The following is a 23,838-nucleotide window of genomic DNA, read 5'->3' as shown; positions in this document are numbered from 1 at the left end:
ATTCTTTACCAGCTGAGCTATCAGGGAAGCCCAATTGAGGGCAGAAGTACAGAGGAACCCTGGAAGGAGACCAGGGAGGGACACTGACGGGTATGCCTGGATCTCAGAATTTAGGAAAGGAGCCTAGAGACTGGCTCTGAGCTTCGCCTGACCACACTGACTCCGCTGCCTTCTCCCTTCTTCCTCCCCATTGGCTGAGGAGGGCCCCTGGGGTTGGGCTGAGTCTCCCCACCTCAAACTACTGTCCAGGCTCCCTGGCTGTTGTTGTGGGTGCTGGATTGTGTGTTTGGGGGAAGGGGGTTGCAATGCAGTCTCTGGTTAGGGAAGGTATGGAATTCTGAGGGAGGGAGGAGCAGCTAGCCCAACCAGTTTGGAGAGGTTGTTAGCTGACAGATAACCTGCATGCTAGCTGCTGCAGGGAACTGAAAGGAAGTCCCGGACCACTCAGTCTGCTCCCTCCACCAGGCTGCCCTTCTCTGGCTCCTTTCTCCTGACCCAAGTCTCTTCCCTCAGGACTGGGGAAGGCTGGGGTCTGGGACCTCGGCAGGCTTGAGTGTCACTATCTAAATTGGCCTTGAGGGGAAAGGAGTGTGTGTGTGCCACATTAAAGGACAGAGAGGTCCCTGGGGACATCTTTCAAGTCACGTGTCCTTCATTCCCTCTAGGCCACAAAACCCGCCCTGACCAGCCTCTGCTTCTCCTTCTTTCCTGGTGGTTGACTCAGAGCCTCTCGGAGCCCCTCTGCTTCTCTGTCTTACTTTTCCTCCAGGCCTTTCCTCCCAGGCTTCACGTCACTGTGTCTCCAAGTCTTCCCTCTCTCCCTCTGCAGCCTCTCCTCCCCCTTCTTCCCTGGACTCTGCCTGCTGGTCTGGGGCCAGGGGGATCCCAGACCCAGCTTCTCCACGATTCCCTCCTCTTGGCCAGGACGGGGCGGGCTCCCGGAACTGTGGCCAATGGAGGTGGGGCCCTAGGAGGTGGAGCCCCCGCTGCAGGCTCACAGTCCAGGCAGCGGCTAGAGCTGGGTGGCCCAGCTAGAGCTGGGAGGCCCAGCCCCCTGCCTCCCCTCCCTCCGCCCAGGTATAAGAGCTGAGCTCAGGTGAGCTGGCTCCTTCAGTCCTGTCTCAGCGGCTGCCAGCGGGTAAGGAGACCCAGGGCTTTGCACCCAAATGGGCTGAACCAGGTTCAGAGGGCATGCTTCGCCTATACTAGCTTAGTCTGGCAGGGGAAGGTCTGGGGGACCTGGCCCTGGAGACTGGGGTGTGTGTGTGTGTGTGTGTGTATGCACAGAAAAGGGGTGGGGGGCTAAGGAGAGGCCTCCAGATAGCAGGCCTAGGGGCTGTGACCTTAGCTCCTGGAGCCTGGGCAGGGAAGGGCTTATGTGGTGTTGGCTCTGACCCTCTGGGTGAGGCACAGAATATCTGGGGTGCAGCCAAAGGGGATAGTTGAGCAAGAAATGCTGAGTTCTCCCCTTAGCTCAGCCGCCCCTCTCCTCCGAGCAGATCATGAGCCATCAGCTCCTCTGGGGCCTGCTGTAGGACGACAAAACTCTCACCACAGGACCAAGCGCATCAAGCATCATGGGACAGTGTCGGTCAGCCAACGCTGAGGTGGGCCCATTCATCCCTGACCTTTCTGTTCCCACTCCTCTCCTTCACCCTGAGGGTCTGTGTTCCCCGCTGACTTCTGTCCCCTCACCTTGGCCTTGCCCTGCACTCCAGACCCTGCCTGTGAGACCTGAACCTCCTCTCTGGTGCCCGCACAGGGTGATGAAGATGGGCCCCCCTGAAGAGGATGCTTGGGCCTCATGCTAGGACCTGCCCTGCCTGGAGGCTGGGGGAGGCGGGGAGGAAGCCTTGCCCAACTCGTGGCTCAGGGCAGAGGACAGCGGGGGCAAAGGGTGCTGGCTGCTGGGCTTGGGGGTGGGTGAGGGCCCATGGACCTGTCAGCTGTCTTCTACTGTGTTGGCTCTGTGGGGCTCCTGGGGAAGCAGGCTGTCATAGGGTGGGTGAGGCCTCCCTAACATGGGCGATGTCCCTTGTCCTCAGGATGCCCAGGAATTCAGTGATGTGGAGAGGGCCATTGAGACCCTGATCAAGAATTTCCACCAGTATTCGGTGGAGGGTGGGAAGGAGACGCTGACTCCCTCCGAGCTCCGGGACCTGGTCACCCAGCAGCTGCCCCACCTCATGCCGGTACTGAGAGAGTGAACCCCGCCCCAGGCAGTACCCTGACTTCCCAAGCAAGTGCTCCAAGACCCCACCCACGCTGCCACAGCCCCTGGCACTGGCAACCCCTAGCCCTTCCCCTGTCAGTGCCAGGCAGGCTCAGGTCCTGCTTCCTGCCCCTGGGCAGGGTGGGGTGGGAAGGTTGGAAGGTATTGCCCGTCTGAGCTGAGGTGTCTTCCCTCCTTGCAGAGCAACTGTGGGCTGGAAGAGAAAATCGCCAACTTGGGCAACTGTAACGACTCTAAACTGGAGTTTGGGAGCTTCTGGGAGCTGATTGGAGAAGCAGCCAAGAGTGTGAAGCTGGAGAATGCTGTCCAGGGGAGCTGAAAACCTTCCCCTGGAATTCTGGATGGGTCGGGTGGGATGCTGGGGAAAGGGGACCTTAAACACCTCTCTCCACCACCGCCACACTATTCCCCAGCCCCACCTGCCTCACCTCTGCAGGGTTCAGGTTCATAATGGCCCTTCTGGGGCTTCTGTGTACTTCATCCCTGTGGAGCTTATGGATCCAGGGGTCCCCACCAAGGGGGAGGCTCGGGGAGCCATCGGGGCCAGGGACATATGTGGAAGGCTGCTGGAGGGTTGAGGATGGTGTAAGGGCCATGTCATTTAGTAGTGGGGAAGGGCAGAGAGGAGCTGAGCTGTGGGAAATGATTTGGAGGGGGTGGCAGTAGGGATGGACATTTGGTACTAAGAAGGGTCTCTATGAAACTACCCCTCCTAATCTCTTCCCCAACCCAAACTGTCCAGTGCTTTCCCTCCCTGTCCCCAGTTCTGCCTCAGCCTCCTCTCCCTGGCTTAGGGCAGAGGAAGAGAGAGAGAGCAGGGTCGGGGAGAGGCTGAGGACGGTGACTTTTGGGAGTGAGAGGACCAGCTGGGTGCTTGGGCATTTACAGGATGATGGTTGTTTTGTATCATTTGATTAATAAAAAAAATGGAAAAAAATGAAAGACGTTGTCTTGATTGGTCTACCTCCCATCCCAAGGGTCCATGGGTAAGAAGGATGAGTGGGGGTGAATGGCAGAGTCATTGGGGGGCATGGTACATGTGGAGGTGCAGTGGCCAGCAGCGGAAGTGGCTGGGGGGACTCACACTCTCCCGTGGGTTTGGGTTGAGGAAGGCACCAGGCCTAAAATGTGGGAGACCTGGTCCTTTCTGAGGGACAAACTGTACTTTGCCAGTGGCCTGGGCCTCTAGCGGAAGAGCGGGGCATGTATGCCCACGTGGTGGAACGGATGTGAACCCAGGGTGCTAGAGTCTGTGTGACTGGCAGCAAGGGAACCGTGAGGCTGAGAAACAGGCTGACCGACCTGGGGTTGAATCTCAGCTCTGCCACTTACTATCTTTGGAACTTGTGGGCATCATCTCAGAGTATCAGTTTCCTCATCTGTAAAATGGGATCGGACATGTGATGTAACTACTCAGCAGAGAGGCTGACGCAGAGTGAGAGCCCAGGGAGCTGAAGTCACTGGAATGGGGGATGGCCCCCAACAGCTGACGGGGTCAGCTGTTGCCTCTGGGACATCCATGGCCAGTTTCCTGTGGTATTTCAGAGAAAGGGATGGAGGGGTCGTTTCCAGAAGAATTCTCTGCTGCACATGAGGTCCAAGGGATGCGTGCACTGAATGGGGAAGACAAGGAGCCACACTCTGGGTCCTTCTGACCGGAGCCGACAGAAATGGACATTACTCTTGAAATCCCAAACAGTCATAGTTTCTGTGGCGAGCCAGGCTGGCCTGGAATTCTAACTGAACTTGTCTGTTTGGGGCTGCTGAAACTGGGCTCCCAGTGACCCCAGGTGAGTAGGGCAGGTGACTGTACTTCCCTTCCCTTCTCGAAGTTGTAAATTTTGCTCAGAGCCTGTGGGACTAGGAGGGTGGGGTTGGGGGAGCGCCACCTCTACCACTCCCTCTGGGGTGGGGGCGGAAGGGTGTTAAAAAAGGTGTGTATCCCTTTAACAAGGGCCCAACCCCAGGGCCCAGGCGAGAGGGAGTTCAGCCACTACCTCCCCACCGAGCCAGCTCTGCCGGGCAGGGCCGGGAGGGAGTGGGACAGAATCTGGGAGTGCAGCGGGGAGGAGTCCTGGCTGGGCTGAGCGCGGGGAGCTGCTTGGCAGTGCCAGAGCCCAGGCCCCAGAGCCCCGCAGGAGAGGAAGTGGACCGAGAAGGCAGGTGAGCACCCCAGGCCCGTCCTGGGAGGTCTGGGGCTGCCGGAGGGGCCCCTGCAGCCTTGGGAGGCCGGGACAAGGGGCGGTGTTAAGGGGGCCTGAGGAGGGGACCCTGCAGAGACTGAGCAGGAAGGTTTTGTTAATTGTTAACTTTCCCCCAAAGCCAGTTTGGGAATGGAGCTTTCTGGTGGTCGGAGAGGCCTTCAGAGGAGTGGATGCAGGGGTGAGACCCCCTTCTCCAGTCCAGCAGCTACCTGGGATCCTCTCCCCGGGTTGGGCCACCGGGTAAAGTGTTGAGCAGCTTTGCTCCGGTTTTCCCCCACAGTTCACGGCAGATGTGTGTTGGTGGGGGTTGGGGAGTAGCCAGACCCTGGACACAGGCCTCGCTGGGCTCTGAGGGCCGTGTCCTGGGACAGGTGATGAGGTCCAGGAAGAACCAGCAAGAGCCCAGTGGGTCTGAGGGCAGCCTGAGGAGGGGAGGCAGAGCCTGGGTGACCTCTCTGTACCTCTGATTCCAGCAGGTCCCAGATGCTAGGCCCATGTGCTAGGAGCTGTTCCTTGGGAGGGGCCCAAGAGACCAGAAGAAACCTGGGTGAGGCCCCCTGGAGCCCGAGTTCTAGGAGAAGGGCTGGGAAACTGGGCAGCTTCTCCTCAACCTCAGGACCCAGGCAGGTTCTGGCTTGACTTGCTTTGCTCGGTGGAGCCACCTGTCCTATGGAGCATGCCCCTGCCCTGTCCTGTCCAGGATGGTGGGGGTGAGGGCAGGGATGCTGGGAGATGGAGCCCTGGAGTGCTGGGGAGCAGGGCTCACACTTTCCCCTTCGACTAGAGGCTAGAGAGGCGCCGGCTGGTTGTTGGTGAGGCCAAGTGCAGTAGAGTGTGTATGTCCACACCAAACTCCTCCAGCGTAACTTGTCTGGAAAAAAAATTCAGATAAACAGGTTTCTTCCTCCAGCTACACACACTGAAAGCAGAAGCGTTTGGAAGGTAGATGGGTCACCCAAGCAGAGAGGATCAGAAATGGCAGGATTCCTTGCTTATTATGATTGTGTACATTTGTGGATTCGATGCTGTGTGTTCTGTGAGGGTGAGGAGGGGTGAGGCAGGGACACTTGTCTGAGAGATTAGCTTCTGGGACTGGGAAAAGAGCTAGAGGAGGGGGAACAGAGAGTGGAGTTGTAGAGGTTGGAGAAGTAGTTTGGAACAGCCTTGCACATAGAGTAAAGCATTACCAGCCTGGTGTTAGACTGTGCCTTCCTGTGCTTTGCAGACGGCTGGGGCAAATGAGTGAATTAAGAACAAAGTGAATGAGTGCGCAAATGAGTGGTGGATGCAGGAGCGAGGTCAATGGAAGGGACGCAGAGAATGCCAAATCCGGCTTGAGGGTGGACCAGGCTCTAGAGGGGAGGTGACCAGGAGGAGTAGGAGTCTAGGGACATAACCCAATACTTGGGAACAACCTAAGACTCAAGAGGTATGTGTGGAGTGGGGAAGAAAAGGTGAGTTTTAGAGGGTGTGGGCTCCATGTGGAAGGGGCCTGGGGAGTTAAAGAGATGAGGGGGTGAAGAAGAGGCCCTTGGAGGGGTGGGGCCCAGCGCCTGGGGGTGAGAGGGTGGGGCTGGAGTGACTGAGACCCAGGAAAGTGGTGTCAGGGCAATTTGAGCTTTTGGAGAAGTCAGCAAGCTGGGCTGAGGTGGGCGGGGTGGGGTGGGGGCCTCTCGGTTGCTCAATGATGAATCAGCCAAGGTGAAGACAGTGAAAACTCTGCCGGTGGGGGGCCCCAGCTGAGAGGGTCCTTTGGAGGATGAGTCCTTCTATTCTTGCTTCTTTGGAAGGCTGTAGTGTACTGCCCACCTCCCCCATCACTCTCAGGCCAGGATCTGCTTAGAGGAAAGTCAATGCAGGGGTTACCTCCTGCCCGCCCTTCCCAGGGAGGGGCTGATGGAAAGGCCCACCACCTCCCTTCCCCCCAGCCCCTTGTCTGGGGACCCTCTGGCCTGGTTGGTGGGAGGACTGGGTAGGCAGCAGGGGCAGGTGACCTTGGCATGGGTGTAGTGACTGTCTCCTGGCCCCCAGGGGAGGGAGGTGTGATGACACCTGACTATTAGCCTCTGATATCTTTCCTTCAGAAAAACTTCAGCAGTTTTTAACTCCGGGGTTGTCCAGTGGACTAGAAGGTGGGGTGGGGAATTTTGGGAAGCCTTGGGTCTGAAGCCCACCTCTCTGGGTGACTGTGTGCTTGACAGTAGGTGCTGAGGTGTCTCCTGGGAGCTCACCGATGTCTTGCCAGGTAGAGGCTGAGACATGGTGGAAAGGAAGGGCAGGACTGGGCTGCAAGAAGGCAGGTGGTGGAGGGGAGTGGGTGACCAGGGGGGAGAGGGGCAGAGGCACCTTGCCTCAACCCCATTTCTTTCCCTTTGCTCTCCTTTTTTTAAAAAAATTGTTTATTTATTTACTTATGGTTGCACTGGGTCTTCGTCGATGTACATGGGTTCTCTAGTTGGGGTGAGTGCAGACTACTCTCTAGTTGCGCTGTTCAGGTTTCTCATTGTGGGGACTTCTCTTCTTACAGAGCACAGGCTGTAGGCATGAGAGCTTCAGTAGCTGTGGCTCTCAGGCTCTAAAGCATGCAGGTTCAGTAGTTCTGTTCCCTGGGCTTAGCTGTTCTGCTATAGGTGGAATCTTCTTGGAACAGTGATTGAACCCATGTCATTGGTGGGTGGATTCTCATCCATCCTACCACCAGGGGAGTCCCTCCCTTTTCTAGTCTTGTTTCCCACAGGATTCCTCATTTGGGGAACAAGGTCTGGGATGGGTAAATTTGGGGGTTCTCTGAACTTTCTCCCCACTCCCAAGGTTAGTTGGGAGTAGTTGATAAAATTCTTGCTGACATGAGTGCAGCTTCAGGAATCCTCAGGAATACTGGTCAGAGGCCTGGGCCATTCCCTACCCAGGAAGGCAGACGGTTCTTGGACTGAAACACTTTTGTCTTCATTTGTGAATGTTAGAGCGTTTGAATGAAAGTCTCACAAAGGTGTAAACATTGAACCACACAATTACACACAATAAATGAAGAGGACTTCCCTGGTGGCTCAGATAGAAAAGAATCTGCCTGCGGTGCGGGAGACCTGGGTCGGGAAGATCACCTGGAGAAGGGAATGTCAACCCACTCCAGTATTCTTACCTGGAGAATTCTATGGACAGAGGAGCCTGGTGGGCTATATATAGTCCATGGGGGTCACAAAGAGTTGCAGACAACTGAGCGACTAACACCTTCACTTTTCACTTTCACTGGAAAAAGAGTGTGGTTTCCTATAGTTCTGATTCCATATTTCATCCTTCTGGCCAGATGGTCAGGTGGACGAGGCAGGGGAAAGAGGGGGAAGAATTCCTGGTTAGAGTTGCCTCAGCCTGACCCTTCTCCCTCTCCACTCTCCTTCCTTCCTGCATCCTGGCTTTGTCCTTCTGAATCTCACCCTTCCTTTAGAAGAAGTTTCATAAAAGAGACATCTTAGAAGGGTGGTCAGGGACCTTGGATACCTGGTGTCAGGGCTGGAAGGAGGTGGAATATTTATAGAACCTCTACCTTGAGCAAGGCATTGACCAGGTCATGTGGGCGAGGGGAGATGCAGAGATTAAAAGCAGGGTGGTGGTATATCTTGGATTTTAAAAAGTGGTCCCAAAGTCTCCGTGTCCTGCTGTTTGGTTCAGGAAATGCAATGGCTGCACGTAAGAAACACCATCCTTGCTTCAAGGAATGTCTGGTGTCTGAGGAGAGAAGGTCCTAGAAGAGATTGCAGCCACACTAAGCTAGTGGGCCCAGCCAACACCGGCTGAGAGTCTGTGGGAGTCAGGGGAGGAAGGTACTGAGGGCAAGGGTCAGGGCAACCTTCCCCAGGAGGTGTGGTTTGGGCAGGCTTCAGCTAGGTGGAGAGGGCAGGGTAAAGGGCACAGGAAGAGGGATGGATGGCCAAGAGGGGATTAGAAAGCAGGTGGCAGGGGTAGGAGCTGTGGTGGGGCCTGGGGAAGCAGACCTCCCTTCCAAAGCGAACCACGGGATGCCCTGATAACGGCATCCATGTTCCAGTGCCAGCACCAATGGGCAAGGCGGCTGCAACTCATCCTTGGGCTTGGGGGTGGGAGGGAAGGCTCATTTGCCAGGGTTCACTTGGGGGGGCTCTGGGCATGGGTGGTGACTCAGAGTAGATCCGCCTGCTCCCCTCATATCCTGTTATTCTGTTGGCTGTATCCGCTTGGAATGTGAGTGCCTTTTGTCCTGGGGCGAGGGGGTGACGTGTGTAGCCTCCGGCTGGCTGCGGAGGCTCCATCTCCAGCTGTCTCCAGCTGGGGCAGGACCAGGCCTGGCTCCTCCTTAGGTAATGGGGTGGGGTGGGGCGGTCCTTGGATCCTGCTGTATATTTCGAGGTGGGTATGAGGGTGGCTGGGGGCCTGCACAAAGCCTGACCTGGTGGATCAGGATATTGTTTAACCAGAGAAGGACAGCCATGGCCTGAGACCCTGAACGCACTGTCCTGGAGCCCAGCGGAAGGGTTAGGGAGATCCTAGGTCCGTGCCTCCTGCTTTGTTACCTGGGGCCAGGTCTCAGGCCACCCGGGGAGTGGGGGACATGGCTTCTGTCCGTCCCCAGCCCCTGTGGCCCCTCCTATCAGTTTCTAGCTGATACTTGTTCCCTGGGCAGGGACCCTGGGTAGGCCGGGTATGCAGAGGGCAGAGGGATGGGTGCTGGCACTCTCTGTCTTCCCACGGAGCCTCTCTTCTCTCTGGGGCTCTGACAAGCCCAGTGCCTGGGGCTGGGGAGGGGCCTGGAAAACCTGCTGAGGCGGTTGAGCTGGAGATCACCTGGATGAGAGGAGACATAGTTCTCATTCCAGGCCCACCTCCACGTTCTTGGATTCTCCTTTCCCTGCCTCCTCCCTCCTCCCGAGGTCCGAGGTCCGGGGTCTGGCTGGCCAGCATGGGGGGCCAGGGGCCCAGGGGGTGGGGCCAGCGGAGGACAGGGGCTGGGAGACCTAGGCAGAGATGTGGCCTGTGAGGCGTCCTCACTTCCCCTCATCCTGCTGCCCAGGCCCTGTGAAGCGTGAGCCAGTGAGATGGCGGACTCCTACACGGAGCTGGAGAAGGCGGTGGTCGTCCTGGTGGAAAACTTCTACAAATACGTCTCCAAGCACAGCCTGGTCAAGAACAAGATCAGCAAGAGCAGCTTCCGGAAGATGCTGCAGAAAGAGCTCAACCATATGCTGACGGTGAGGTTCTCCCCACGCAAGGGCCTGGCCTTCCTCGCCCACACCCCTCCTCAGCCCCCAAAGCCCTGTCCTCTCTGGGTGTCCTTCCTGACTGCTTTCTCTGTCCTTTCAGAGTTCCCCCCTGCCCCAAACCAGGGTCTCAACTCCACCCAGGCCTCTGTCTTCAGCGTGCCCAGGCCTGAGCCAGGGAGGGCTCTGTTCCCATTTTCCAAGGGCAGCAGCGGCCCAGGCCTGGGGTCCTGCCTGGGGCCGCTGTAGAGCTGCCACATCAGCACTGCTGATCCTTGATTCTCCCCCAGGACACGGGGAACCGAAAGGCTGCTGACAAGCTCATCCAGAACCTGGATGCCAACCACGACGGACGCATCAGCTTTGACGAGTACTGGACCTTGATAGGCGGCATCACTAGTCCCATCGCCAACCTCATCCGCCAGCAGGAGCAGCAGAACAGCAGCTAGAGGGCCCCTCCCGCCATCCATTCCCCCCAAGCCCTTGCTACGCTCCCTCCTCAGCCTCCTCTGCCCACCCAGGCCCCTGTCCTCTCTTCTCCCTAGTCCAGACCTTCTTCGGACCGTAGCTGAACAGGGTATGGGGGAACGTCAGGGCCCCTTTGTGAGTGTCTCAGTCTGGGGGTGCCTCCCTGTGGGTCTCAGCCCCTGGAGCCAGTGGACCCTGGGGCCCCTCTGTGACAATGCTGTATGGGGACCCAAGAGTTTCCCTACCTGTTCAGTCTGTCTATCCTTCTGACTTCCGATGTTCCTGCCTGATCCCGGGCCTCTCCTGACCTCAGACGTCAGCTTGCTGCTTCAGGTCTCCGGGTTCCTGGCAGCACCAGCAAGGAGCTTGTCTCTTGCTCTCCCCTCAGCCCCTCTGCTGGGTAGAGGATACTTCCAGGGATTGTCCTCCAGCTGCCTCTGCGTCTGGGAACAAGGTCGAGCCCCCTCCCTACTCTTCAGCCACTGAAATGGGAAAAAGGCTGGATCTAGAGTTTTCCTCCCCCTCACCCAGTCTCTTTGCCATGTTTATTAAAGCCTTTCCACTCCTTGGAACCTCCTCACGCTTTGGTGATCTTTGCCACGGGCCCTAAGGCAAGGGAGCAGCAAGGGGGAAATCTCATGAGAAACCCCAAGGTCAGAGGAAAAAAGAAGGACTCTGGGACCCTGCAGGTGCTGTCAGCAATAGGTCAGCAACTTCTTCCCTCCTCCTTGAAGGGCCAAGGTCACATGTCATTACCTCTGGGCCCTCATAGCACAGACTCGACTCACACTCAACTTCTGGGCACACAGGGCATCCCATTTAGTCCTCACTGTAATTCCAGGAGAGAGAGGCCACAACTCTCATGTTGGGTCATGAGTAGGACTGAGATACTGAATTCTCATCAATAGATTATTCTAGTACACAGGGAAGGTTATGGGATGCGTAAGTGGGGTGCAAAGAAAGAGGGCTGTGGGAGGCCAGAGTTAGGTCTTACACCTCACGTAGGGGTCAGTGACAGCTTCTGTGTTTCTTCCCCGCCATGGAAAGACAGCACATGCCCCCAGGAGAAATAGGGCAGGAGGTCCAGCCTGCAGGGCTCTGGATCAGTGGTTTTCAACCCCAGGAAGTGTACCCCAAAGTTTAAAGTTTTACAAAAGATGCACAGTCATAAACAGTTTTACAGTTTTATTGGAATCCATTATAGATCCTCAACCTTCTAATAGTGACCTTCCTCAGTATGAGCTTGTGGTCAAACTATGAGTTTAATATGGTGCTATTTGTCTGTTACCTGTTTTTTTTTTCTTTTTGTTACTTTTTTTTGGTGTCATCAGTTCAGTTCAGTTTAGTCACTCGGTCATGTCTGACTCTTTGCGACCCCATGGACTGCAGCATGCCAGACTTCCCTGTCCATCACCAACTCCCTGAGCTTGCTCAAATTCATGTCCATCGAGCTGGTGATGCCATTTAACCTTCTCATCCTCTGTCATCCCCTTCTCCTCCTGCCTTCAATCTTTCTCAGCATCAGGGTCTTTTTCAATGAGTCTGTTTTTCGCATCAGGTGGCCAAAGTATTTGATGTCAAGGATTATGTGCTTGTTACAATGTCATGAGGATGTCTCCCTGTTTTCTTCTATGAGTTTTATAGTTTCACGTCTATGTTTAGGCTCCCATTTGAGTTAATTTTTGTATATGGTGTAAGGTAAGGGTCCAAATTCATTCCTTTGTATAGGAATATCCAGTTTTCCTAATACCATTTTTTGAAGAGATTATCACTTTCCCATTGTGTGGTGTTGATATCCTTATTGAAAATCATTCAATCAAATATATGAGGGTGTAGTTTTGGGCTCTCCATTCCGGTCCATTGGCCTGTACATCTGTCTTTTTGTCAGTTCATACTGTTTGGATTACTGTAGCTTTGTAATGTGTTTTGAAATCAGGATGTGTGAGGCCTCCGGCTTTATTCCTTCTCAAGATTGTTTTGACTACTTGGGGTCCTTTGAGATTCCATATGAATTTCAGGATAGTTTTTTTTTCTATTTCTGAAAAAAAAATGCCATTGGGATTTTGATAGGGATTTCATTTAATCTCTAGGTCCCTTTGGATAGTATGAACATTAAACTATATTAAATCTTCCAATCCATGAATTTGGGATGTCTTTCCCTTTGTTTGTGACTTCCTTAATTTCTTTCAGCAATCTTTTGTAGTTTTCTGTGTATAAGCCTTTTGCCAAGGACTTGATGTGGTAGTTTCTTAAAGTTTAAGGTGTGAGGATGCCATGAAAGATCCCGGAGGCAACTCAGAATAGAGCTCCCTTCACTGTCCCTGGTTTGTGCCTGGAGACCAACACTTTACCCATCAAGAGTTTAGAACAGCAGGTGGGAAGTGAGCAGATGTGTGACCCCAGTTAGTGGCTTATTTCTAGAAGGTTCTAAGTGTAATCCTAGAGCACTGGAGATGACTCTAAGCTTCAGTGAAGGTCAGAGAAGCTTACCAACAATCACTGCTTGGGCTCCAGGGTCTGAAGCCAGAGCGGCCCCAAAGGAAGAAAAGCAGCCACTTCAAGGTCAGGCAGCTCAGCTGGAGGCCTCCCTGGGGAGTGTCGGGGCCAGCAAAGGGCCAGGCTTTCTCCCTCACCCAGGAGTCAGGGACCAGATGGCCTGAACAAGGCCTGAGCAGAGCAGGGGGACAGGGGCCAGAAACAGGTTCCTGTGGGGGTCCCACAGTGGAGCTGAGAAGGGTCCCTCTGTCTGGGGTCTCACACTGGCCTGGCCTAGTGTCTAAACTATTGGGACTAAGGGGGTGGGTACCCAATAAATTGTGCCCATCAAACCCATCTGTCACCAGGCTTGTCAATCTACAGGGCGTGAACCTGGCTTATCTTGGCACATTAGGGTTACAACACTAAAACCACCTGGGTCAGCTTTTGTATTTCCTATACATTTTGGTTTTCCTTTCCATTTCTATACCAAGTAAAGTCCCTTTCAGAAAATAAGACAGTCCTTTCTGTAAGTCCAGTGTTAAAAGTTTTAAAAAACTTTTCTCATCCAAGGCTCTTGTGGTCCTCCTGGCAGCCCTATGAGACAGGAATCATAATCCACATTTTATAGATGAAGATATCGAGGCTCAGAGAAGTGACGTGACTTAGTTAAAGACACACTGCTGATCTGACCGGTGGATCTGCCGCTCAGATCACTCAGATCTGCTGTTAGCCACTCTGTGTGGACTACCCAAAGGGAAGAGGCTCTGGTCCGTGTCTTGGCCCCGGCGATTATGAAGCGTTTACGCCCCTTGCAGGCCCTGGATGGTGGTCGTGCTTCTGCTGAGGACACGTCCACTCATTTATTCACTTACTCATTCAGAGCACAGCACTGTGGGGTCTTCCCTGGTCCAGTCGTTAAGGATTCGAGCTTCCACTGTAAGCAATGTAAGGAGCATGTGTTCCATCCCGGCAGTGCGGCCAAAAAAAAAAAAAAAAGAATATAGTACTTGTATGTGCCAGGCACAGTAGATAGTGCAGCAAAAAGAGAAGGAAAAATACGTCTCTTGATTTTATGGAACTTTCAGTTTAGAGAAGACAACAAATAACCATGCAATTACATAAACAAGTGGATGATTACAAACTGCCAAGGGATCATATTTACAGCAAAATTTTTTTTCCTGCATCAGGCCTCTGTGGGGTCTTAGTTCCTGGATCAGGGATCAAACCTGGGTCATGATAGTTAAAGCACGGAGTCCTAAACACTGGACCACTAGGGAATCCCCTACAGTATTTTTAAACAAAGAAACCTGACTTAGTCTGGGAGTGGGGAGTGTCCTTAAGGAAGTGACTCTTGAGATTTAAAAGATGAGCAAAAGTTATCGAGGCAAAGGGAAGATTGTGAACGTAAAGCTAAGGGGAAGAAGTGCTACCCAAATAGAAAGACCATCATATGCAAAGGTTCTGTGGCAGGAAGCTCCTTTCTACTGGGGGAAAGTGAGTGTGGCTAAAGCTCAATAAAGATGAGGCTGGAGAGTTTCCTCAGGGACATGTTAAGGATTGACAGCCACTGAATGGTTTTTTCACCTATGTGAGCATGTGTGTGTATGTTTGTGTGCAGTTGGGTGTGTGCTGTGCTCAGATTTGCATTTTTAAAAGTTTCACTTATTTTGCCACATGGAAAAGATTAAGACAGCAGGTAAAGTAGGGGCAGGGAGACCAGTGAAGAGATATTTTTAACAAATAATAGTTAATTGTTACTGAGTACTTACTCTGTATGAGGTTTCTCTGGTGGCTCTCTGGTTTTCTCCAGTGAAGGACAAGGAAGCCTGGTATGCCGCAGTCCATGGGGTCACAAAGTGTCACACAGAACTGAACAACTGAACAATAATGGGTGACTCAGTGGTTAAGAATCGATCTGCCTAATGCAGGAGATGCAGGTTTGATCCCTGGGTCAGAAAGATCCCCTGGAGAATGAAATAGCAGCTAATTCCCCTATTCTTGCTGGGAAATCCCATGGACAGAGGAACCTGGTGGGCTGCAATCCATAGCATAGCACAGAGTTGGATCAGACACGACTTAGCAACTAAACAAAGAAACTTACTCTATACAGGCACTGTTCTGAGTTTGTCACACATATTAAATCCCTAACCCCCAGAACCCAGTGAAGTAAGTACTTATGTTATCCCCATTTTACAGGTGAGGAAACCGAGGCACAGAGAAGTTATACAACTTACCAGAGATCATACAACTGATAAGCGGTGGAAACCAGGCAGTCTGATTTGGGAGCTGCGGCTCTTAACTACGATTGTCTCCTGAACTCCGGTAGAGAGAGTTAGAGTGCAGGCTCATTTATCCCAATCAGCATGTGCTTATTTAGTGCTCACTGCCTGCCAGGCAGTATTCTATCTCTGTGGAGCTTGGAGTCTACTCAGGTGGCGATACATGAGCAGCAAGCAGACAAGAAAATCATATGGTGTGTAAAGAAGAATAAAACAGATGAAGAACAGTGAGTTGGGAGAGGTGGTGGGGAGATGTGAGAAGCAGATGCATTTGTGAGAGATTTAGGGGGTAAAATCATCAGGTCTTGATGGATTGCACATAATGGACCAGGGAGAGTCAGGTGTTCAGGAGACCGATATTTCTGACTTGTGAAACCAGATGGATGGTGGTGCCATTTATTGCCACAGGGAGAACTGGAGGAGGCCTAGATTTGGGGGAGTAGGTGTGTGGATATAGCAAGTTTAGTTTTATGCAGTAATGTCAAAGGAGTCGTTGGATATACATATCCAGAGTTCAGAGGAGAGGGCTGGATTGGCAGGTTGAGAAGCAGAAATATACAGACGGAAAGCTAAGCATTGGGCATGGATGAGCTTGCCAAGGGACGGAGTGAAATGAGAAGAGAAGAGGTTCTGTCTAAAGAGCATCTGCAATTCTGACACCAATTCCAGTTTTAGAGTGTGAGTTTTTCCCCCATAGCACCAAGCAGGGTATCCTAAACTCAGCTCAATTCTGACGCTTTTATCTACCAGGAGACAGCACCAGACCCACCAGTTAAGGGCTGAGTCCTACAAAACGTCCCCCCAAACCCTCCCACTTCAGGTACCAATCGAAAGTCTGCCTATAAAGAGAGGTTGTCATAACCCCTTCTTTCAGTACTAGAGCACAGTTCTCTTCCCCAGATAGTCACGTGGCATGTCCCTCATCTACTTAAGGTCTTTGATCAAATGTCACTCTCTCAATGGAACTTTCCTGATCACTTTATTTAAAATTGGACCTCTCCACAGGCTGGTATACCCTATGCCCACTTCCTGCTTTATTTTCCCTCATGGCACTCATGACCTCTAAAATTCCATGTGTTTTTACTTTTTCTTCATTGTTTATTGCAAGCACCACAAGGGAAGATTTCACTGTCTCACTTGTTCACTGAAGTGTCCCCCAGTACCTAGCACATAGTAAGTACTTAATATTTGTTGGGTTTTCCCAGGTGGCTCAGTGGTGAAGAACCTGCCTGCCAATGCAGGAGACGTGAGACTCGGTTCAGTCCCTGGGTCGGGAAGATCCCCTGAAGGAGGAAATGGCAACCCACTCCAGTATTCTTGCCTGGGAAATCCCATGGACAGAGGAGCCTGGCGGGCTATAGTCCATGGGGCCACAAGGAGTCTGACACGACTGAGCACACACACACACACACACACACACACAGTATTTGCTGAATAGGTGAACTTCCATGTGGATGGCTCGCAGTACATGAAACTGACCAAGCCCAGCAACAGACTCTCGGTTTGCCATCCTGATCTGTTTGCTCAGCCCCACCTACCATAATGGTGCTGGCATCTGCACATGTTCGAGTCAAATCCAGAAGTCTTTCTGGCTTCTTCCTTACATCTGATTCCCCATACCTAATTGATCAGCAAGTTCCTTTGTTTAAAAACAAATCTCAAAATATTCACTTCTTTCTCTCTATAATGCCCTTCCCATCACCTCATTAATTTTTTAATTAAAAATTAAAAAAAACATTCTCTTTTGGCCATGTGACATGCAGGATCTTAGTTCCTCAACCAGGGATCAAACCCGTGCCCCACACAATGAAAGCACAGAGTCTTAACCACTGAACCACCACCCGTCCCATCGTTTCAAAGCCGTCACTATCTCCCTGTCGTTGCAAGGGCCAGTCTTCTCTGCTTCCCACAAGTCCTGCTTCAATTCATTCTTGAAATAACCGCCAAGGTCATCTTTTCTCCTTCAAAGGGATGCCCATGACTCATAGCCATCAGTAGCAGCAACAAGAACAATACATTAAGCAGCAAGGTACAGAGAAGGAAGAAAAGAATTAATCACTACCCCACTGTCCAGAAATAAGCATTAACTATTTGTTGAATACCATGGCTCTCTATCAGTACAGACAGCTAGAGAGACTGATAGATTACAGAAGAAAAAGTTATAAAAATGGGACCACAGTACATGTTATTTATAATAAAAGAAGCTATTTTAAGTTTTACTTGTAGATAAAAGGGGAAAATAGCAGAGGGAAAATGAACAAATTACTGAATTTCAGGTAAATCATTTTTCATCATGAGAAATATTAATGTGTAAAAGAGTCAGAGATAAAAAAACAACTCTTCATCACCTACCAGAAGGATGAGGAAAACAGTACATTTATGCTTACTTCCATTTCCCCTCTCCCAATCTACCAATCGCTGAGAGTTATATTAGTTAATTTTAAAATGTTGACATATACAGTATTTACATTCTGTTTTGTAACAATTTCCAAGGCAAGTTTAGTTTTAGTTCTATGAATTCGGCACTCACAAACAGACCTTTTAGCCTGGCTTCATTTCAGCATCCTTTATTTGAGTAATTATTTGGTTGATTGGATTTCAAAGGGCTCTTGGCTTCTGTATTTCCTGAGTTCTTTCAGCTTGAGACTTGCTGCTTGGCAGGGCATAAAATTCTCAGGTCCTACATTCTTTCTCTCTGTACCCTGTAGACATGGCTCTTCCATTTGCTGCCGATGCGAGTTCCATGGGAAAATCTCAGACTAAACAACTTTCCCGACCTTGTTTATGGCTCACTTTCCCTTCATGGATGCTCTCTCCTTTCATATTCTTTTTCTAATATTTTAATGATGAAATATTTCATGTATGTAGAAAAGTACAGAAAATAGCACAGCATCCAATCATAATCTTTTCTGAATTTAAACATTAAAAAAAAATTTGCTTCAGGTCCCTTAAAACAAACAAAACTTACAGATCTAGGTGAAGGCCTCCACGCACAATCCTTTATTGCACTGACCTTCTCCACAGCTGTAGCCAGTGTTGGGGAGGAAGAAATTCTCCTCTGCCCTGCTAGGTTCTTCTGGCTGGTCTAAGAATTAAATTGACATGAGACCAATTAACAGGAGAAAATCAAACAAAAGTTTAATAATACATATATGTGGGAGAGACCCAGGAAAACTGCATATTAGTATCTCACCAGAATGGTCAAAACCCTCACTTTAAGTAACATCTTCAACTAAAGACAAAAGAGGAATTTGGGGGGCAGTGGTTTGGAACTTTAGAGGGAAGGAAGATAATTTAGTCGGAGATGGAAAAGCAAATATTTGGTAAATAAATGTTTGCTTGGCCATGACAAGACAATGGGATGCTAGTGGACTCTGATCTTGCCCTACCACACCTAGCCTAGATTCTTTGCAGGTATCTTTGGTGATAGCTTTGTTTTGGCTTTTATCTAAATTCTTTAGGCAGGGCTTCCCTGGTGGTGCACTGGATAAGAATCCACCTGCCAGTGCAGGGGGACATGGATTTGATCCTTGGTTCCAGAGACTGGTTCCACATGCTGTGGGGCAACTAAGCCCATGAGCCACAACTACTGAGTCTCTGTGTCAAAACTACTGAAGCCCAGGCGCCTAAAGCCTGTTCTCTGCAACAGGAAAAGCCCCTGCAACGAGAAGCCAGGGCACTGCAAGGAGGAGTCGCACCCCTCCCTCCTTGCTCCCCCACCAGTGCTGGCTGCCACTAGAGAAAACCCACGCAAAGCAATAAATATCCAGCTCAACCAAAAAATAAATATAGATATTTTTGGCAGCTAAGGGGAAGGTAAAGAGATGCAAAGAGCTGGTTCATTAAGACCCTGATGCTGGGAAACATCGAAGACAAAAGAAGAGGGAGGCACAGGATGAGATGGTTAGATAGCATCACTGACTCAATGGACATGAATTTTGAACAAACTAAAGGAGATAGTGGAGGACAGAGGAGCCTGGTGTGCTGCAGATCACGGGATCTCAAGGAGTTGAACACGACCTAGTGACTGAAGAACAACAAAGAAGAAAGACTTCCTGAAACTTATGTTTCTTAAAATTAAACGAATCTTCAAGCCAAAGGGACACATTTTAGGGTGGCAAAGTTTGCTCTCATACATCACCATCCCCAATTATGTGTTTATGATTCTCTTGGTTAAAAAAGATAATTTTGATCACATATGTACATGTTCCTAAGCAATATGTTATTTAGTATTGCACGTTCTTGCACTTTAAATAAATAGTACCATAATGCAGAGATTCTTTTGAAACTTCCTCGTTTTATCCATATTGATGGAGTTGATTTGTTTTCATTTCTGTATCATATTTCACTGTTTAAATATGCTCTAATTTATTTCTCTATACTGTTGATGAGCACTAGGGCCCTTTTCACTTTTTTTTCCATTTCTTTTAAAACTATTTTCAGTTCAGTTCAGTTCAGTTGCTCAGTCGTGTCCGACTCTCCACGACCCCATGAATCACAGCACACCAGGCCTCCCTGTCCATCACCAACTCCTGGAGTTCACTCAAAGTCATGTCCACAGAGTCGGTGATGCCATCCAGCCATCTCATTCTCGGTCGTCCCCTTCTCCTCCCGCCCCCAACCTTTCCCAGCATCAGAGTCTTTTCCAGTGAGTCAACTCATCGCATGAGGTGGCCAAAGCGTTGCAGTTTCAGCTTTAGCATCAGTCCTTCCAATGAACACCCAGGACTGATCTCCTTTAGAATGGACTGGTTGGATCTACTTGCAGTCCAAGGGACTCGCAAGAGTCTTCTCCAGCACCACAGTTCAAAAGCATCAATTCTTCAGCGATCAGCTTTCTTCACAGTCCAACTCTCACATCCATACATGACCACGGGAAAAACCATAGCCTTGACTAGACGGACCTTTGTTGGCAAAGTAATGTCTCTGCTTTTTAATATACTGTCAAGGTTGGTCATAACTTTCCTTCCAAGGAGTAAGCGTCTTTTAATTTCATGGCTGCAATTAAAATTTTTGTTGTATTATAATAAGGAAACATAATTATAACCTGTGTAATAATGATTCTTTAGAACCTATTGAGACTTCTTTTGCATCCTAGAGTTTATTCAATATTACATGATCCACATGTGTTTATTTTCTTTTTGTTGAGTGTAGAATTATATATATATATAGACTAATAGTATGAATTTACCAATAATATCATTCAGTTATTTTATATTTCTGTTTATTTTTGGTCTCCTTAATCAGTTTCTGAGAAGAGTGTATTACAATTTCTAACCATAATTTGTTTATTTATTTCTTCCAGAAGTTTTGTTAGCTGTTGCTTTGTATAGTTTGAGGCTATATTACTGGTGTTTGTATGTTCATGACATTTGTATTTATGTTCCTCTTGTTTCTTATACTTTTTCAACTTGAGTTCTCTTTTATCAAACATCAGAATTGCTTCCCTGATATTTCTTTAAGAAAACAGCTGCACGTGTTCATTTATTTATTTATTGGCTGCAATCAGTCTCAGTGGCAGCGTGTGGGGTCTAGTTCGCCGACGGGATGGAGCCTGGGCGCCTGCGTTGGGAGCACAGAGTCCTAGCCACTGGACTCTCAGAGAAGTCCCCCTGGAGAAGGCAATGGCACCCACTCCAGTGCTCTTGCCTGGAAAAGCCCATGGGCGGAGGAGCCTGGTAAGCTGCAGTCCATGGGGTCGCAAAGAGTTGGACACGACTGAGCCACTTCCCTTTTATATTTACCTGGTATATTTTCACCTGTTTTTTTAAAATTTTGTTGTTGTTCAGTTACTAAGTGGTGTCTGACTCTACAACCCCATGAACTGCAGCATGGCAGGCTTCCCTGTCCTTTACTATCTCCTGGAGCTTCCTCAAACTCATGTCCATTGAATTGGTGATGCCATCCAACCACCTCATCCTCTGTCCTCCCCTTTTCCTCCTGCCCTCAATCTATCCCAGCATCAGGGTTTTTTCTAATGAGTCAGCTTTTTGCATCAGATGACCAAAGTATTGGAACTTCAGCTTCAGTATCAGTTCTTCCAGTGAATATTTGGGGCTGATTTCCTTTAAGATTGACTGGTTTGATCTCCTTGCTGTCCAAGGGAGTCTGAAGCATCTTCTCCAGCACCACATTCTGTTATTTTCTTTTTTAATTTAAAATATTTTAAATGTAATGGTTTTTTTTAACACAAAAACATTTTGTATTGGGGTATAGCCAATTAACAATGTTGTGGTAGTTTCAAGTGAACAGCAAAGGGACTCAGCTATATATATATATATATGTATGTAAATATTTAAAACATTTCTTTTAAATGTTTCTCTTGTATGCAACATATTGCTGAAAATAATTTAAAACCCAATCTGAGAATCTTTTAAGAAGTATGTTTCTTTTGTTCATCTTTATTACAGACACTGGAACTTCCCTGATGGCTCAGATAGTAAAGAATCTTCCTGCAGTGCAGGAGACTCAGGTTTGATCCCTGGGTCGGGGAGATTCCCTGGAGAAGGGCATGGCAACCCACTCCGGTATTCTTGCCTGGAGAATTCCGTGGACAGGGGAGCCTGGCGGGCTACAGTCCATGGGGTCTCAAAGAGTCATACAGGACTGAGCTGATAACACACATTACAGATATTTAGGCTCAGAGGTTAAAGCATCTGCCTCCAATGCAGGAGACCAGGGTTCGACCCCTGGGTCGGGAAGATCCCCTGGAGAAGGAAATGGTAACCCACTCCAGTATTCTTGCCTGGAGAATCCCATGGACGGAGAAGCCTGGTAGGCTACAGTCCACGGGGTCGCAAAGAGTCGGAGACGACTGAGCGACTTCACCTTCAAGGCTTATTCTGCCATTTTATTTTGATTTTTCATATAGTGTTCTTTTTGGGTCATTCCCCCCCTTTTATTCTTTCTTGCTTTCCAATGGATAAAGCCAACTTTCTTCTTATATTTCAAAAGTTATACTTTCTATATTTAAAAAATGTTGTGATTGCTTTAACTTAACCCCATGTTCCTCCTTGGAATAATTTCCAAGTGTATCATTCATTTTATATTTCCCTTAACAGGAAAAGTACTTTTTCACACCCTCATATTCTTTTAGTCTTGTCCTTTCCTCTCTCTTATCCCATCATCTTGACAGTCCCTAAAATTCAGGTTGATTCTTCTTGTTTAAGTCCCAACCGAATGACAGCTGTCTCGTCCTTCAAGTGCTTTCCCTCAGGTTGATAATGAAATTCTGTGCCAAGTCCCTTTTCTTTTTCTTTTTGCAAATATAACCTGCAGCAGCTGGTGATTCTGCTCTCCAACTAACCATTTCATTCTCTCTCTCCCCGTTGCACTTTGGCCTTTTAAAATAACCAGATTTTATTTTATTTTTTTGCCACACTACACAGCTTGTGGAATCTTAGTTCCCTGGAGTTGTGTTCCCTTTCCCTCCTCTCCCCTAAAGTGGATTCACAGAGTTCTAACCATTGGGCTGCACTGAGGATATTTTTTAATACCCTCACAGTTGATCGACTGTTTGGCTCTTTGCAAGATTTCTTTGAATATTTTATAACATTGTGGTTCAGTTCAGTTCAGTTCAGTTGCTCAGTCGTGTCCGACTCTTTGCAATCCCATGAACCATAGCACGCCAGGACTCCCTGTCCATCACCAACTCCCGGAGTTTACCCAAACTCACGTCCATTGAGTCGCTGCTGCAATCCAACCATCTCATCCTTTGTCATCCCCTTCCCTTCCTGCCCTCAATCTTTCCCAGCAACAGGGTATTTTCAAATGAGTCAGCTCTTCGCATCAGGTGGCCAAAGGATTGGAGTTTCAGCTTCAACATCAGTCCTTCCAATGAACACCCAGGACTGATCTCCTTTAGGATGGATCTCCTTGCAGTCCAAGGGACTCTCAAGAGTCTTCTCTAACAACACACTTCAAAAGCATCAATTCTTCTGTGCTCAGCTTGCTTTATAGTCCAACTCTCACAGGCATACATGACTACTGGAAAAACCATAGCCTTGACTAGACGAACCTTTGCTGGCAAAGTAATGTCTCTGCTTTTTAATATGCTGTCTAGGTTGGTCATACCTTTCTTTCCAAGGAGTATATGTCTTTTAATTTTGTGGCTGCAGTCACCCTCTGCAGTGATTTTGGAGCCCCCCAAAATAAAGTCTGTCACTGTTTCCACTGTTTCCCCATCTATTTGCCATGAGTGATGGGACTGGATGCCATGATTTTAGTTTTCTGAATGTTGAGCTTTAAGCCAACTTTTTCACTCTCCTCTTTCACTGTCATCAAGAGGCTCTTTAGTTCTTCTTCACTTTCTGCCATAAGGGTGATGTCATCTGTGTATCTGAGGTTATTGATATTTCTCCCAGCAATTTTGATTCCAGCTTGTGCTTCCTCCAGTCCAGAGTTTCTCATGATGTATTTTGCCTATAAGTTAAATAAGCAGGGTGACAATAAACAGCCTTGACATACTCCTTTTCCTATTTGGAACCAGTCTGTTGTTCCATGTCCAGTTCTAACCTGCTTTAAAGCACAGGAAGCTCACCTGGCACTCTGAGATGACCTAGATGGGTGGGAAGGAAGTCCAAAAGGGAGGGGATATATGTCTACATATAGCTGATTCACTTCATTGTACAGCAGAAGCTAATACAACATTGTAAAGCAATTATATTCCAATAAAAAAAGAAAACTAGGAAAAAAATTGCTATTTTGTCTTCTTGCATTTAGTGTTTCTGTTAAGGAGTCTGATGTCACTTTGATTTTTGTTCCTTTTATTTCTTTTGAAGATATTTAGATTTTTATCTGATTTGATATTCTTAAATTTTGATGTGAGTTTGAATGTGTTTCCTCCCTCCCCACTCTTAGTTACCCTAGCTACCACTTAGCAAACATATTCAACCTGAGACCTTTCACCTTTCTCTAATTCTCAGAAATCTATTACCTTGTTTCTTCAG

At 49.2% G+C, this 23,838-nt stretch overlaps 2 protein-coding genes across 5 annotated transcripts; both read left to right on the top strand.

Moving 5' to 3' along the window:
• Positions 1 to 981: 981 nt before the first annotated feature.
• S100A14 (S100 calcium binding protein A14) lies at positions 982 to 3,003 on the top strand. The gene is made up of 4 exons (XM_055402150.2): positions 982 to 1,138; positions 1,500 to 1,607; positions 2,046 to 2,192; positions 2,415 to 3,003. The coding sequence occupies exons 2-4, from the start codon at positions 1,578 to 1,580 to the stop codon at positions 2,550 to 2,552; spliced, it is 315 nt and encodes a 104-aa protein (XP_055258125.1). The 5' UTR covers positions 982 to 1,138; positions 1,500 to 1,577; the 3' UTR covers positions 2,553 to 3,003.
• Positions 3,004 to 3,835: 832 nt separating this feature from the next.
• On the top strand, positions 3,836 to 10,709 carry S100A16 (S100 calcium binding protein A16). Of its 4 annotated transcripts, none has more exons than XM_055403036.2 (3): positions 3,836 to 4,023; positions 9,479 to 9,656; positions 9,956 to 10,709. In XM_055403036.2, exons 2-3 carry the CDS (start codon positions 9,504 to 9,506, stop codon positions 10,112 to 10,114), a joined length of 312 nt encoding a protein of 103 aa, XP_055259011.1. In that variant the 5' UTR covers positions 3,836 to 4,023; positions 9,479 to 9,503; the 3' UTR covers positions 10,115 to 10,709. The 4 variants fall into 4 exon arrangements, with proteins under 4 accessions (XP_055259011.1, XP_055259009.1, XP_055259013.1 ...); XM_055403034.2 differs by lacking the exon at positions 3,836 to 4,023 and adding an exon at positions 4,203 to 4,396; XM_055403038.2 differs by lacking the exon at positions 3,836 to 4,023 and adding an exon at positions 8,643 to 8,768.
• The last annotated feature ends 13,129 nt before the right edge of the window (positions 10,710 to 23,838 follow it).

The sequence above is a fragment of the Moschus berezovskii genome, chromosome 4, assembly GCF_049115385.1.
Source record: "Moschus berezovskii isolate FMDL1 chromosome 4, NW_MosBer_1.0, whole genome shotgun sequence".
In the NCBI taxonomy this organism is placed as follows: Eukaryota; Metazoa; Chordata; class Mammalia; order Artiodactyla; family Moschidae; genus Moschus; species Moschus berezovskii.
Note: the sequence above shows the minus strand (reverse complement) of the source record. Positions and strands in the feature narration are given on the sequence as shown.